The sequence below is a fragment of the Rhinoraja longicauda genome, chromosome 2 (genome assembly GCF_053455715.1).
Source record: "Rhinoraja longicauda isolate Sanriku21f chromosome 2, sRhiLon1.1, whole genome shotgun sequence".
In the NCBI taxonomy this organism is placed as follows: Eukaryota; Metazoa; Chordata; class Chondrichthyes; order Rajiformes; family Arhynchobatidae; genus Rhinoraja; species Rhinoraja longicauda.
In genome coordinates this window covers 74974794-74992034 of record NC_135954.1, presented here as the reverse complement: position 1 = coordinate 74992034, position 17241 = coordinate 74974794, and the positions used below count along the sequence as shown (strand labels likewise).

At 43.8% G+C, this 17241-nt stretch overlaps 1 protein-coding gene across 3 annotated transcripts; it reads left to right on the top strand.

Moving 5' to 3' along the window:
• Nucleotides 1-242: 242 nt before the first annotated feature.
• LOC144610089 (pro-neuropeptide Y) lies at nucleotides 243-12625 on the top strand. 3 transcript variants are annotated; one of them, XM_078428633.1, is made up of 4 exons: nucleotides 243-458; nucleotides 2350-2531; nucleotides 10983-11066; nucleotides 11291-12625. In XM_078428633.1, exons 1-4 carry the CDS (start codon nucleotides 387-389, stop codon nucleotides 11313-11315), a joined length of 363 nt encoding a protein of 120 aa, XP_078284759.1. In that variant the 5' UTR covers nucleotides 243-386; the 3' UTR covers nucleotides 11316-12625. The 3 variants fall into 3 exon arrangements, with proteins under 3 accessions (XP_078284759.1, XP_078284749.1, XP_078284766.1); XM_078428623.1 differs by having other exon boundaries at nucleotides 249-458; nucleotides 2344-2531; XM_078428640.1 differs by lacking the exon at nucleotides 243-458 and adding an exon at nucleotides 1350-1471 and having other exon boundaries at nucleotides 2344-2531.
• The last annotated feature ends 4616 nt before the right edge of the window (nucleotides 12626-17241 follow it).

Here is a 17241-nt window from a genome sequence, read left to right as displayed (position 1 = left end):
AGCGACCAGTGTGGATGTGGCAATGGGTTTGTTCTGAGTTGAAGGAAAGCGATCTCACTCAACGGTCCAGACCCGAAACGGCGCTAATCCGTGTTCTCCAGAGACGCTGCCTAACGCGCAGAGTTACTCCAGCATTGTGTGTGTGTGTGTGTGCGTGTGTGTTTTGTAAAGCAGCACCTGCAGTTCCTTGTATTTCGCAATCGCCCTCGTCAGTTGTGTATCAGGACTTCGATGACAGTTTCTTGCAACGGCGCTACTGACGTGGGTTTGGCATTGCAGGAATGTGATGGAGAACAGTGGTCAATGAAGCGTAACCAGGAACCTCCCTCACCCCGCCAAGTGAAACGCATAAAAAGCAAGGCAGCCCGATATTTTCTCAGTCTCAAATGGGCAGAGGTGCACAGAGACCGGCGACAGATAGATCCCCGTCACACTTCAACCATCTGAAGACCTGTAACGTGAGTACACCGAGTTGGAAATGCACTTGTGCACAATCTGTTTACGGGTTCTGGTTACGGACAGAAAGAAATGCATTAAAGTACATTGTACACGAGGAAGTAACGTATTATCTATCATAGAATTTAGCTTGGATCTTTGGGATTTTAACTGCACGGGTGAATATTAAAGGTAAAATGGACATAAAAAGCTGGAGTAAGTCAGTGGGACAGACAGCATCTCTGGAGAGAGGGAATGGGTGACGTTTCGGGTCGAGACCCTTCTTCAGACTAGTTAGGGAAAAGGGAAACGTGAGATATAGACGATGATGTAGGTAAAGAACAATGAATGAAAGATATTCTAAAAGAGTAACGATGATAAAGGAAACAGGCTATTGTTGGGTGAAAACGAGAATCTGGTGCGACTTGGGAAGGGGGAGGGATAGAGAGAGAGGGAATGCCGGGGTTACTTGAAGTTAGAGAAATTCAAAATTCATACCACTGGGCTGTAAGCTGCCCAAGCGAAATATGAGATACTGTTCCTCCAATTTGCTTTTAGCCTCACTCTGACAATGGAGGAGACCGAGGACAGAAAGGTCTGTGTGGGAATGGGAAGGAGAATTAAAGTGTTTAGTAACCGGGAGATCAGGTAGGTCCAGGAGGACTGAGCGAAGGTGTTCAGCGAAATGATCGCTCAGTCTACGTTTGGTTTCGCCGATGCACTAGAGTCCACATCTTGAACAACGGATACAGTAGATGAGGTTAGAGGATGTGCAAGTGAACCTCTGCCTAACCTGAAAGAGTCGAGGGAGGAGGTATAGTGTCGAGGGAGGAGGTATAGTGACAGGTGTTGCATCCTCTGCGGTTGCAGGGGAAGGTACCTGGGGAGGGGGAGGTCTGGGTGGGAAGGGATGAGTTAACCAGGGAGTTGCGGAGGGAACAGTCTCTGCGGAAGGCGGAAAGTGGTGGAGATGGGAAAATGAGACTAGCGTTGGGATCCCGTTGGAGGTGGTGAGAATGTCGGAAGATTACTGAAGGTATATTGATCGTGTGAAGTTTATTCTAAATACTCTTAATTTGAAAAACTAAATAATTTATCGTTGTTTTCGTAATAACATTTTCTGCACCAGCGTCAACGATTACTAATGAAAGTTTATAGATAATGAGATCCACGAAATATGGAAACAAAACCCTTTGGTTTTCGTCATTTGCCGAAAAATGAAACACAATTATGTTTGATGTAGGTGTCTTTTGGAGAAGAATTGTTCTGTTTGTTATATCGAGTTGTAGAGGAGATGTGTAGATTGAAACAATTTATAATTTCGCTGGGCACAGCAGCTGTTTTAATTTTGCGCGGTCTACAATGATCACTCGAGTGGAAACTTTTATTCTGTGATGATGTTCAGTTTTTTTAAATTTTAGAGATACAGCGCGGAAACAGGCCCTTCGGCCCACCGGGTCCGTGCTGATCAGCGATCCCCGTACACTAGCGCGATCCCATCCACTCCAGGGACAATTCACTATTAAACCAAGCCAATTAACCTACAAACCTGTAGGTCTTTGGAGTGTGGGAGGAAACCGGAGATCCCGGAGAAAAACCCACACAGTCAAGGGGAGAACGTACAAATTCCGTACAGACCCGTAGTCAGGATGGAACCCGGGTCTCTGGAGCTGTAAGGCAACAACTCTACCGCTGGTTGAGTTGATGGCTGTATGGGGAGGGGATGAGTGGGGGGGGGGGGGGGGTGATTGGGGGGGGGGGGGGATGAGGGAGGGGGGGATGAGTGAGTGGGGGGGGGGCAATTAGCGTTTTATTTTGTCGCTTGACATTCGAACCAAGACCTCGTTCAATTCTCACAGTGCACAACGGGTTTGAAAAGAGTTCTGCTGATTGTACTTTTCCTTTCAGATGCAGTGCAACATGAAGTCTTGGCTGGGAGTGTTCACATTCATATTTAGCATGCTGATCTGCATAGGGACTTTTGCAGACGCTTACCCTTCCAAACCCGACAACCCCGGCGACGGTGCTCCTGCAGAACAGGTGGCCAAGTATTACACCGCACTGAGGCACTACCTCAACCTCATTACAAGGCAGAGGTGAGATCTTTTCTTGATTAGTCGGGGCCTCAAAGATTACGGGGAGAAGGCTGGAGAATGGGGTTGGGAGGGAAAAATCGACCAGTCATGATCGAATGGCGGAGTAGACTCGATGGACCGAATGGCCTCATTCTGCTCATGTCCTGCACATCGAATTGGTTTGGGGGGGACAATGAAAGGGGTTTATGTTTCTTAAGGCTAAGAGCAAACCCGACATGAACAGTGGAGCGGAGGAAATGAACATCACGGTAGCATAGTAATCTCGCCATTCTTAATCGCCCAAAAACCCACCGTCAAACCCAATACTATAAATATTATGTTTATTAAATAAAGTACCAAAAACAAGGGATGTGGGCATGTTTAGAATCTCTGACAACAGCGTGTCTGGTAACTGAATGTTACTATTTGATATAGATGTTAACTTCAATGTTTGAGGACTGTGACTTGAGAAGGTGTGTCCAGCCAAAGGGGTTCATGATGGAGGGCAGCCGCGCGTATCAGAGTTTACTCCAGCAATTTGCACTGGATAACACGAGCAACAGTGAGCATATGAGCTATATGTAGGAAGGAACTACAGATGCTAATTTGACCCGAAGATGGACACAAAAAACCTGAGTAACTTAACGGGTTACATCCAGAGATTCAGATCAACATCCAGATTCTGGACTCCACATCTGGATTCTAAATCCATAGATGCTGTCTGACCCGCTGAGTTACTCCAGCTTTTTATGTCTATCTTCGGGCACACGAGCTAGATAGGTTTCACCTGTAGCTCAACACTGGAATTAGCAAGATCCATATTTTGCATCCGCACAAAACGTATTGAATTATTACGAAATCGCGGGATTTTTTTTTTAATTCGCCCGGATTCTTACGCACGAAACATGCGTGGTGATCCTGAGAACTTGTGGGCAGATCGCTATTTGCCAATGGTATGATATTGACCACCTCTCATTTAGCTTACCATAGCTTTAAGGGAAATGGCATCTGGTTTATAAAATTAACATAATTCATTTGCTTTAAATACTAATTTGTCAACTGTTTTCTGACAAATGAGCTATAGATACTTATTTCTAAAGGGAGGCTAGTTTTGTGTATTCTGTATAGTGATATATATTCTGCATTGAGAATATTATGCATAAAAACAGAAAGTAGAACGGAACAACAGAGGAACCGGCCCTTCAGCCCACAATGGCTGTGACCACCATGATGCCAATTTAAACGAATCCCATGTGCTTGCACGTGGTCTACCTTCGTCTATTCCCTGCCTGCTCTACTGCCTGACTAGAGGCATGTGTTTCTCTCGCCTCCCCTGGCAGCGCGTTCCAGACACCTTCCACTTTGTGTAAAAAAAATGCTTGCCTCCTCTCCTTTAAACCCCCCCCCCCCCTCTCACTTAAATCAATCCCCTTTGGTATTTGACATTTCCACCCTGGGGAAAAAAAGGCTCTGATTATTTATCCTATCCGTGCCTCTTTTTTATTTACAAGAGAACACGATCTAAATTTGTCCAACCTCTCCCTTTCGACAAACAAGGCAACGCAACACCTTGACAATCCTCTTCTGCGCCATCTCCACAGCATCCACATCCTTTCTGTAATGGGGCGAGCAGAACTGCACATGGTATTCAAAATGTGGCTGAACCAAAGTCTTGTACGACTGTAACATGCCTTCCCAACGTTTGTCCTTCATGCCCCGCCATACTGATACGCCGTAGACTGATAATTTTGGACTGTAAACATAATTTCAGCCGCTATCCTCAATCGGAGCAAACGTTTGACAACCGGATTGGGAAAATGTGTTCAGAGACTGACTAACGTGCCAGATTTTAAAAGCTCCTCGACAACACGGAGCGGGTAATCACAAAATGCTGGAATAACAGCGGGACAGGCAGCATCTCTGGGGAGAAGGAATGCACAGCGTTTCGGGACGAGACCCTGAGGGTGGACAGTCTGAAGAAGGGTCTCAACCGAATCGTCACCCATTCCCTTTCTCCAGAGTTGCTGCCTATCCCGCTGAGTTACTCCAGCATTTTGTGTCTATCTTTGGTGTAAACCAGCATCTGCAGTTCCTTCATACACAACACAGAGCGGGGTTCAGGTTCGGACGCTTTTCGGTGTAATGAGATAGACCGCAGGGCCAAAGACGGCTGCAGTAATTTAGCCAGCGCGATGGTAGGTTCGCCACCGGTGCCTTGCTGCCGGCGTTGAACTTCTGAAGTTGTAATGTGAGGAAATGGTAGCCAATTCACAAATGGGAAGTTCCCACAATATCAAGTGAAATTAATGTTGTGGCATTTAACAATGGCCTCGATAGAAATAAAAATTACTTCGGAGATTTTCCTATTTTGATCATAACGTACTGGAATATTGGACCGTGCGTCCAGCTTAACTCCATTGCATCAAGCCCCTTGTTACCATCTCCCTTCCTGGTTCTTTACATTGTTTGGTTATCTGTCTCTGTACAGTGCAAAGTCACATCGTAAAACCACTATTGCTGAATTGATTTCAGGGCGCAGCGCCACCCAGTGCCATTGAACACAAGCAGAATGCCGTCCCTATTATCCCAGCGCACTGAAACAATATTAACGCCTTTGAGAGGGGCGCACAACGCAAGTCTATCTGCTTCCATTGTTTCAAAAGTGCAGCTCAGTAATATGTAGATTCTCAGTAAATAAACATACGATAGAAGCCACATATTGCGGGCGCGGACTTTTTAAGTGACAATTGACAGGAATTTAAATGTCTCACAATCATTTCTTGTGAGAAACATAGAAACAGAGAAAATAGGTGCAAGAGGAGGCCATTCGGCCCTTCGAACCAGCACCGCCATTCATTGTGATCATGGCTGATCGTCTCCAATCAATAATCCGTGCCTGCCTTCTCCCCATATCCTTTGATTCCACTGGCCCCTAGAGCTCTATCTAACTCTATCTTAAATCCATCCAGTGATTTGGCTTCCACTGCCCTCTGTGGCAAAGAATTCCACAAATTCACAACTCTCTGGGTGAAAAAGTTCTCACCTCAGTTTTAAATGACCTTCCCTTTATTCTAAGACTGTGGCTCTTGGTTCTGGACTCACCCAACATTGGGAACATTTTTCCTGCATCTAGCTTGTCCAGTCCTTTTATAATTTTATATGTTTTCTATAAGATCCCCTCTCATCCTTCTAAACTCCAGTGAATACAAGCCGAGTCTTTTCAATCTTTTCTCAAGGCAGAGTGTGTTATGATTTAAAACATTTATGCAATTATAAGAGACCCACGGAACTGCAGATGCTGAAAACATTTTCACAGTATTCCTATGGAAATACACCTTTGGTGTTATTTGAAGGTAGTGATCTTTCCCAATTCAAACTGTACTTGACGCGTTTGAATAACTGCACGAACGACACAAAATAACTGCATTTACGAGCCAAGAAAATGCCAGCTGACCTTTCAGGCATCTTTGAGAAAGCTGTACCGTGAATCCTCGTCCCCTACTCCTTCCTAATACCCTGCAACATCGCCCCCTTCAAGTGAACATGTCCAATTCTGTTCTGTAAGTTACTGCACAATCCGTGTCACCAATCCTGTCAGCACTCACAGCCGTAAACACCCAACGGAATCTGGACTATTCCCATGTTCCTGTTATCTTGTGACAGCAGCCTTTGGAGAACTCACTTGAATGCAGCAATCCAGAAGTTATTGAAGCTATTGCCAGTAATTCCTTGCTTTCGGTTACCACTGTCACTAACAGAACGTAGTGAATGAACTCGGTGCATTGAAGACTAGAATTCAATCTAGTATTCAATACTCGAAGTATTAGTATTAGAAACAACACTAGAACTGAAACTCCAGTGAAACCGACACTGCGTTGGAAATTTGCAGCCAATGTTTAATAACCTACTATTCTTCAGTGATCACCCCGGCACTAAAATTATTTTCATTGCATGGATCAATAATCTCTCCGATAAATTCGAACATAATATTTTTTATGTTTGTGGTGATTTCAATTTGAACCTTAATCTTCATTGATTATTCCATACAATGTTGACAAATCAGCTAACATTATGTTGCTGGCTGATTTGCTGTCCATGAGAGTCCAGCCTGATTGGCTGCTCGCCTGCGAGATGACGTCTTTCATGTTGCACGGCGGGGATTCCCCCCTTTAGCTGACGTGGGTAAGGTGGTGTCCGGGTCCTCCCATGCCCTGCGCCCACAATGCTGATATTTGTGCTGATCACATCTTTGTGGGCACCGCCAGAGAATTGTGAATATGATTTTTTTAAATCGTTCAGGAATTCATCTGTCCTTCTGCTCCTGAGAAATTTCAGTTCATTACATCCTTTGCCACAGCTGACTTTAAAGCTGATAATTTGTCATTGCAGAGAGATAACATTTAATGGCCCTGATATGCTATTCGACACGTGCTTTGTTGCTAGTGAAATATATTTCAGGCCGACTTAACTCCCCTCCAGAGAGACACTCAGCTCCCCCATTACAGCATCTAAATATTCAGTAAATCTATGTTTTCATCTCTAGTGGATCTCCATTCTACCCGGAAATTTTGATCTTTTTAAAGTAATATTTTAAAATCCTTTGACAAGATTGCACAAGAATCCACTTTGCATACTTTGCAATTAAAGAACAAATAATCGAGCTGCATCTTTCTTCTCAAATAAATACTTTTAAGATCATATTTCCTTACGTCATTGAAGAATGCAGATTGTCCATCAAACTTATGAGGCGCATTCAGCAATTGCCTTCCACGCTAATTTTCCTTGTAACATCTATAAGTAATTTTGTTTCATATACATGTATCCCTGATATCTTCACAACCAGAGAGTAGTACTGAACTCCGATCTACCTCCTTAGTGACCCTCGGACTACCCTTGATCGAATTTTGCTGGCTTTATCTTGCACTAAATGTTATACCTATATACGGTAAATGGTTTGATTGCAATCATTTATTGTCTTTCTGCTGACTGGATAGCACGTGTCAAAATCTTTTCACTGTACCTTGGTACACGTGACAATAAATGAAACAGTTTCTGCATAGTCTTTATTGTTCATTGTCCTCTGTTGTGATTTGATGGCAACGACTAAATACAAAACCCGAAGAATAAGAGAAAATGCTAGGGGCATTCAGCAGGTCACACAGCATCCACTGGAAGCGAAAGAGAATGAATGCTTCAGGCTGATAACTTTCCTTCAGATGTGAAATTCATGGATTGGCTTCAGCGTATAGTCAACCATGTCATTTTTCACTGTGAACCAATCATCCTTTGAATTGCTATTCTCCCTTTGGTATTAAGCGTTCCTTGGCTTCATGATCAATGAATCAAGAATCAATGGTTCTTTATTGCCATGTATGCATAGCACAATGATTTTTTTTGCACAACTCAATATTATTAAGACCATTATTTTGCAGGTACAAATTGTGCTTTCTCACAGTTGTTGAATAGACTTTTACTGCAGCTAATGTGATTGAAGCTAATGAGAAATGTTAACTTCAAGCTGACATGAAGCATAACAGACATAGTACATAATTAATGTTAATGACAAGTTGTGCATCTACAGTTTAATGATGGACCGTTGTACATTTTAATTTTTTTATAACAAGATTTGGACACAAATTGGCCACATAGCCTTGCATTCATTCAATGACATTATCCTGATCTTTACCCTTGTTTAAAATTCCCATCCTGGTTACTTCACAGTAAGACTATAAATTAAGCTCACACTTATTATTTCAAGAGTCAAGAGACAGTCAAGTGTTTTATTGTTATATGTCCCGAAACAGAATAATGACATTCTTACTTGCAGCAGCAGCATCACCGGTTTGGAAACAAACAAAAAAAGTTCAATACATTCTTTTTTAAAAATCTCCAGGAGAGACCATACTTCGACCATCCTTGGTGTTGCAAAGTGGGTCTTAACTCCTGTCCAGAATGCCCTGTGCCCAATGTTAAGCTTGTGCCCCTGGTCAAGGAGTGTGTGCAGGCTGGAAAACTTGTCAATTCAACCTCCCTTTCCTTTCACATTCCTAGAAATCTCCAATGCCAAACCATCCCTATTGAGAAAAAAGTATAATTAAGTGAAATTAAAGTGATGAGTGGAAAGGTTTGATAGCCACAGGGAAGAAGGATCTCCTGTGGCATTCTATACTGCATCTTGGTGGAACCAGTCTGTTGCTGAAGGTACTCCTCAGGTTGACTAGTGTGTCATGGGGGTGAGCTGTATTGTCCAAGATGCTCCACAGTCCTCCCCTCCAAGACAACCTCCCATGAACCCAACTCCACCCCAGGGCGGAGCCAGCTTTCCTGATGATTTTGTTAATCCTTTTGGCGTCCGCGGCTTTTGCCCTGCTGCCCCAACACACAACAGCGAAGAAGATGGCACTGGCTACCATCAATTGGTAGAACATCTGCAGCATCTTACTGCAAATGTTGAAGGGGCGGAGCCTTCTCAAAAAGTACAGCCAGCTCTATCTCTTCGTGTACAGGGCCTCAGCATTCCTGGACCTGTCCAGTTTGTTGTCCTGGTACGCTCCTAGGTATTTGTAGTCCCTGGTAAATTGCACATCCACACCATTGATGGAGACAGGGGACAGGGGTGTTCCTCTCCTCCCAAAGTCCAGCACTAACTCCTTAGTCTTGTCGGTGTTGAGCTGGAGGTGATTCAGCCTATACCACTCAACAAAGTCGTTGACTACACCTCTGTATTCAGCTTCCCTCCCCTCACTGATGCAGCCCACAATTGCAGAGTCATCTGAAAACTTCTGCAGGTGGCAGGAGTCCGAGTTATATCTGAGATCTGAGGTGTAGATGGTGAACGGGAAGGGAGAGAGGACCATCCCCTGTAGGGCCCCTGTGTTGCTCACCACCATGTCCGAGACACAGTTTTGTAGCCTGACATATTATGGTCGTCCAGTCAGGTAGTTGGTGATCCAGGACACCAATGAGCTTCCACCCGCATCTTTGTCAGTTTGTTCCCTAGCAGTGCAGGCCGGATGGTGTCAAAAGCACTGGAAAAGTTAAAAAAAACATGACTCTCACAATGCTTCCCGGCTTATCGAGGTGAGCATAGGAACAATGGAACAGGTGGATGATGGTGTCCTCAACCCCCATTGTTGCTTGGTAGGCGATCTACAGGAGATCCACATAGGGTTTAACCAGGGGTCACAGGTGAGTGAGCACCAGCCTCTCCAGGGACTTCATGATGTGTGAAGTCAGTGCCATCAGTCTGTAGTCATAGGAGGAGCTGGGAAGCATCCTCTTTGGTACAGGAAGCAGGCAGGATGTCTTTCACGTCACAGGAACCCTCTCCAGGCTCAGGCTCCGGTTGTAGATATGCTGGAGTACTCCGCACAACTGGCTGGCACACGCCTTGAGTACCCTAGGGCTGACAACATCGGGACCCGTGGCTTTGCCTGGGCGGAGTCTGCTCAGCTCCTTCCTCATCTGCTCACCCTTGATGGTCAACCTTGCTATTGAGGGCGTGCAGCGTAGGTTCACTAGGTTAATTCCCGGAATGGCGGGACTGTCGTATGTTGAAAGACTGGAGCAATTAGGCTTTTATACACTGGAATTTAAAAGGATGAGGGGGGATCTTATTGAAACATATAAAATAATTAGGGGATTGGACACATTAGAGGCAGGAAACATGTTCCCAATGTTGGGGGAGTCCAGAACAAGGGGCCACAGTTTAAGAATAAGGGGTAGGCCATTTAGAACGGAGATGAGGAAGAACTTTTTCAGTCAGAGAGTGGTGAAGGTGTGGAATTCTCTGCCTCAGAAGGCAGTGGAGGCCAGTTCGTTGGATGCTTTCAAGAGAGAGCTGGATAGAGCTCTTAAGGATAGCGGAGTGAGGGGGTATGGGGAGAAGGCAGGAACGAGGTACTGATTGAGAGTGATCAGCCATGATCACATTGAATGGCGGTACTGGCTCGAAGGGCTGAATGGCCTACTCCTGCACCTATTGTCTATTGTCTATTGTCTATTGTCAGGCGTGACAACAAAAGGGCAGAGGAAGTGGACCAGGGGGATTGAGAGTGAGAGTCTGTCGGGGAGTGGGGGGGGGGGAGGGTGGGCTGAGGCCCCACCATCAAATCTATTAAGGTTTAGCTCGCTGCCCCAGTCCTTTCCCTCCCCAGGTCACTGGTCTTCTTGTAGCCTATAATGCTCTTCATACTGCTCCACACATCCCTCATGGTGATCTGCTATTGTTTCAGCTCCAGCTTCCTCCTGGAGTTGTCCTTCCCATGTCTCAGTCTCGCCTTCAAGTCGTTCTGCACCCGTTTCACCTCCTCCCTGTCACCATTCCTGGAGGCCCTCTTCTGGTTGAGACGATAAATCATTGCATTTATGGTTTTTTAAAAACAAAATATACAGTTCAAGATTGCAATTTAATCAGCTGAATGACTCTGGCAATTTTCCAATTAAAAGTATTATGACAATTTGTCGCAACAGGTTTGGAAAGAGATCCAACCCAGAAGCACTAATGATGACTGAAATGATGCTGAGAGATAACTCAGAAAACTTTCCCAAATATAGGTGAGGATGTTAAATTTAATTTTATCTGAATGCTATTTGAAAGGTGGGATGGATATGCATTTCATAGGATGTTCAATGTAATTTTATCTGGGTGGAAGGAGCATATTTAAGTGATTGTAGATTTTAACCACTTAGGAATTAAAGAGCTCCTGAGAAAATTGATATGTTGCCCAAAAAAAGAAATGTCAACAATCGTTTTAATCCAAACTTATTTCTGTTTGCAGGTATGATGAGCCTTCCATGTGGTGATGAAAAGCTGCAGTTTCTTTAATGTGAACTTACATTCCAGTCAACAGATCATTGCTTAGAAAATGAAACATTCTCACTATTCTCAAAGAAGCCAATGCATGTCGCTATCATTTGAATCTGTAAAAGTTTTCTTTTCCTGCATCATATATTCTATATAAAGTTTATTTAAATGAATTGCAGGTGCATTAAATATGTAATGCATTGTAAAGCTGAAAAATAAATTATTCTTTGTAAGGTAAGGACAGATTTGTGCTATTAAAATTCAGTCATAAAACAAAACAATCTAAATGGAAAATTGTACAAAGTTACCAAAGTATGCCATAAATATACCCCAGATATTTAATCTAATATCAACATTATCTATTAATAGCACATATAATCTCAGTGATTTGTTCTGTGCATGATAAGTATTGCAATTCTCTAAAGTTGAATTACCACAAACTGTGTTCTTTAACCAGTGCCAAAATATATAACATGTTCACATACCCTTTAAGATGTCAGCCTAAATTTTCTTCCTCGTCACAGTTGAGAGGGGTGTCAAAAGCAATACAAAATATACGGACATTTTGGACGTTTGGAAGGGGTTGGACACGTTAGAGGCAGGAAACATGTTCCCAATGTTGGGGGAGTCCAGAACCAAGGACCCTAGTTTAAGAATAAGGGGTAGGCCATTTAGAACGGAGATGAGGGAAAAATCTTTCAGTCAGAGAGTTGTAAATCTGTGGAATTCCCTGCCTCAGAAGGCAGTGGAGGCCAATTCTCTGAATGCATTCAAGAGAGAGCTTGATAGAGCTCTTAAGGATAGCGGAGTCAGGGGGTACGGGGAGAAGGCAGGAATGGGGTACTGATTGTAGATGATCAGCCATGATCACATTGAATGGTGGTGCTGGCTCGAAGGGCCGAATGGCCTACTCCTGCACCTATTGTCTATTGTTTCAAAAAGATGATCACCACTGAAAACTAACAGACCCGGTGGCCTACCATCCTTACACTGGATTTTTCTATTGTGCTAAAACTAATGTCCCCTCATTTGTAAATGAACAAAAGCATGAGATTTCCATACTCCTCACACTGCGGGAGACTGGTAGTATTTTCTGGCTGTAAAATTGTACAATGCATGGAGATGGAAGAAAAATGATTCTGCACAATAGCCAGACATGGTGTGCTTTGTTATTCTGGAAGTGATGCATCAAAGAAATTTAGACTATCTTTCAAATCCAGCAAGGATCATGTACTCTGATGTTTATGTTAAGGAATCTGAACAACCGGGAGAAACAAATGAGTTTAGAAATGTATAGTGTGGTAAAAAGCGTCAAGTAAAGATGTTACTGAATAATTAAAAATTATTAAAGCAAATAGATAAATTTGGACCCTGAGAATGTGCCTGAAATTGTCACAATACCCAGGAGTATAGAGCAGTGGATCAAGTTCAGAAGATGGAAGGAGGAAAGGTTAGATTTTGGTAGTTTTCATAGGAGTGGGTGGATGTGCAGAATGGACTGCCTAATGTGAGGAGGAAATTGGTCAGCTATTTGAAGACTATTAGTTTGAGAGAGTGCTCAGCACATCGTCATATTTTTTTAGAGGTTATGTTTCTCCCTGCATACGATGGATGAGATGAAAGACAAACCAAATTGTCTCACAAACTTGGAAAGACACTAAATGCTAGAGTAACTCTTCGGGTCAGGCAACATCCTTGGAGAACATGGATAGGTGACTTTTCGGGTCAGGGCCCTTCTCCGGGGATGCTGCCTAAACCACTGAGTTACTTCAGCATTTTGTGTCTTTCCTTGGTAAACCAATAGACAATAGACAATAGGTGCAGGAGGAGGCCATTCGGCCCTTCGAGCCAGCACCGCCATTCAATGTGATCATGGCTGATCATTCTCAACATCTGCAGTTCCTTGTTTCTACTCATAAGCTAGGCCCTAGCTCCTGTTCTGCTCCATAATGGACAACCACAACCACAGTCCCCTCCTACAATCCCTCATTGCCCCCAATATTCTCCATTCCATGACGTGCAAACCTTTCAATGGGGGAGTGCAAAAAGGCTTTTATTAAAACTCTAAACAGTGTCCGGGTTTCGAGAGAATTCTAAACTCGGTTACGATACTGAATGAGGTATGTTAAAAAAACAAAGTCAGTCTCAACCGATAATAATTTTAAATGTTGTAAATTACAACACATTGCTTGCGAGATTAAAAAAAACTCTTCAAATAGTTTTTGATAAGGGTACGATTTGACTTTGGGGGAAAGGGTTAAATTGGGCAATGGCTAATTAAAATAGTACAACGGGTGTGTGCTGATATTCTAGAACATGTTTATATCAAGAAGGATGAGGTGGGGAACCTTTTGAAGAATACTAAGGTGGATAAGTCCCCAGCGCCTGATGGGATTTACCCAAGATTACTGAAAGAGGCAAGAGAGGGCCTTATATCCTCTTTAGTCATAATGTACAATGTGGTTACAACAGTAGGTCAGAGGCTAGGAATCATGCGGTGAATAAGTCCCCTCCTATCTCCCTATCATCTATGAGGATCAAGTCAGGAGTGCGATAGAATAATCTACACTTACCTGGATGACTACAGCTTCAATAACACTCAGGAAGCTTGACACCATACATGACATCGCACCCACTTGATAGGCATCCTATCCACAACCATTCACTCATTCTACCACTGCCGCACAGCAGGAGCAGTTTATACCATCCACAGGATGCTCTGCAGCAACACACCAAGACTACCTGGACACCACCTTCCAAACCAGTGACCTCTATCAGCTGGAAAGTCCAAAGGCAGCAAAAGTATGGGAATGCCACAACCTGGAAGTTGTCCTTCAAACAACATGCCATCCTGATGAGGAAATATATCATCATTCCTTCGGCCCTTCGAGCCAGCGCCGCCAGTCACTGTAATCATGGCTCAAAATCCTGGAATTCTCTCCCCATTCACTGATGGAATTGTGGATATACCCACACCTCAGGAATCACAGCGGTTCAAGGGGCAGCTCTCCACCACCTTCCCAAGGGTAATTAAGGACAAGCAATTAAGTGCTGCTCAGCCTATGAAACCCACATCTCTTGAATGAACAACTGAAATAGAATCCTTTGAATCTTTTTGCCATTAACCTGCTTAATGATAATTTACAAATCCTATTAGCCTATCAGCATGAGCTGAGATGTGGGAAGAAACTGGAGCATTTGAGGAAAGCCAAGCTGCTGCAGGGAAAGCCTGCAAATGTTGACAGTAAGCACCTGAGGTGATTAACAAACCCGAGCACTTGAAGTTTTGAGAAAAGGATCTCGACAACTTTTTACCTGGACACTGGAAAATATCATCCAAACTAATAATTCTGTGCCAGCTTGCCTCTACAATATGGATCCCAGTATCTTGATTGCAGTAACCTCCAGCAGCACAGCATTTCGACAATAGACAATAGGTGCAGGAGTAGGCCATTCAGCCCTTCGAGCCAGCACCGCCATTCAATGCGATCATGGCTGATCATCTACAATCAGTACCCCATTCCTGCCTTTTCCCCGTCTCCATTGACTCCGCTATCTTTAAGAGCTCTATCTAACTCTCTCTTGAAAGCATCCAGAGAATCAGCCTCCACTGCCTTCTGAAGTATCTAGCAAAGGGAAGGGCTTCATCAAAGCAATTCATCCAGATCATGTGAGCCACAACTTCCATTTTCTGCCTTCAGGAAGGTTGTGACTCACATGATCTGTAAGAGTTGCTTTGGTGAAGGACAGTGCTCCAAAGGATAGTATTAGAAGGAGGCTTTGTCCCTCTCTCTAATACTATTTTTTGGAGCACTGCCTTCAACTACCCCCCCTTCCCCCCCTTCAGCCATATAGACAATAGACAATAGGTGCAGGAGGAGGCCATTCGGCCCTTCAAGCCAGCACCGCCATTCAATGTGATCATGGCTGATCATTCTCAATCAGTATCCCGTTCCTGCTTTCTCCCCATACCCCCTGACTCCGCTATACTTAAGAGCTCTATCTAGCTCTCTCTTGAATGTATTCAGAGAATTGGCCTCCACTGCCCTCTGAGGCAGAGAATTCCACAGATTCACCACTCTCTGACTAAAAAAGTTTTTCCTCATCTCTGTTCTAAATGGCCTACCCCTTATTCTTAAACTGTGGCCCCTGGTTCTGGACTCCCCCAACATTGGGAACATGTTTCCTGCCTCTAACATGTCCAACCCCTTAATAATCTTATACGTTTCGATAAGATCCCCTCTCATCCTTCTAAATTCCAGTGTATACAAACCTAGTCGCTCTAGTCTTTCAACATATGACAGTCCCGCATAAAGAGGATGAGAACAGTCCTGGGCCTGTGCCCCCTGGATCCAGCCATTTTCCATGGTTCAGGTGATCTTGAGCAGTCCACCTAGCTCTATGGACAATGAATGAAAGAATGAATGAATGAATGAATGAATGAATGAATAAGTTTATTGGCCAAGTCTGTGCATATACAAGGAATGTGCCTTGGTGCTACGCTCACATTCCTCCAATCATTTCCTACCTGCGAATACTGCGACATTCAGCCTTTGACAACATAAGAGCGTCAATGAAGCAGGTTAAATGGTTTGCACAAGAATAGAAGATCTTTCTGCCCTTTAAATCTATCTTGCCATTCAATTAGATCATGACTGCTCCTTACCTTGATCCCATTAACTGATGCCATCGATGCGCTTGTTTCCATTACCCATGTTAAGGGTATATTATCTCTACCTAACTATGATCACTCAGTTCAAAAAATTTCAATTGGTTTAATATCATTAGCTTTTGGGATGTAAGGGATTACATATTCCAGGACTTTTTGTTCAAAGAGTTGCATTATTGCTTTGCATTTTGACATTAATACATATTAACCACATTAATATATATTAACCTCCCATTTTGTTCTCCCCTCCAATCTCACCTCCATTGGAATTCAGCACTATTTTAACAGTGCCTCACCAGAACTTTATATCTGCAACCTCTGTCCGCCAACGCCGATGTGATCTCTCGGTTGCTAAACACTTTAACTCCCCCTCCCAATCTCATACTGACCTTTCTGTGATAGAGTCATAGAGTGATACAATGTGGAAACAGGCCCTTTGACCCAACTTACCCACACCTGCCAATGTGTCCCAGCTACATTTGTCCCACCTGCCAGCGTTTAGTCCATATCCCTCCAAGCCTGTCCTATCCATGTACCTAACTGTTTCTTAAATGTTGGGAAAGTCCCTGCCTCAACTACCTCCTCTGGCAGCTTATTCCATACGTCCACCATTCTTTGTGTGAAAAAGTTACCCCTCAGATTCTTATTAAATTTTTTCCCCTTCACCTTAAACCTATGTCCTCTGGTCCTCAATTCACCTACTCTGGGCAAGAGACTCTGTGCATCTACCTGATCTATTCCTCTCATGATCTCACACACCTCTGTAAGATCACCCCGCATCTTCCTGTGTTCCAAGGAATAGAGTCCCGGCCTACTCAACCTCTGCCAATAACTCAGATCCTCTAGTCCTGGCAACATCTTCATAAATTTTCTCTGTACCTTTTCCAGCTTGACAACATCTTTCCTATAACATAGTGCCGAGAACTGAACACAATATTCTAAATGTGGCCTCACCAACTTTTTATACAACTGCAATACGACCTCCCAACTTCTGTACTCAATACTCTTATTGATGAAGACCAATGTGCCAAAAGCCTTTTTGACCACCCGATCTACCTACGACCACCTTCAGGGAGCTAAGCACCTGCACTCCTAGATCTCTCTGCTCTACAACACTACCTAGGGCCCTACCATTCACTGTGTCGGACCTGCCCATGTTAGACTTCCCACAATGCAACACCTCACATTTTTCTGCATTAAATTCCATCAACCATTTTTAAGCCCACTTGGCCAATTGATCAAGATCCGGCTGCAAT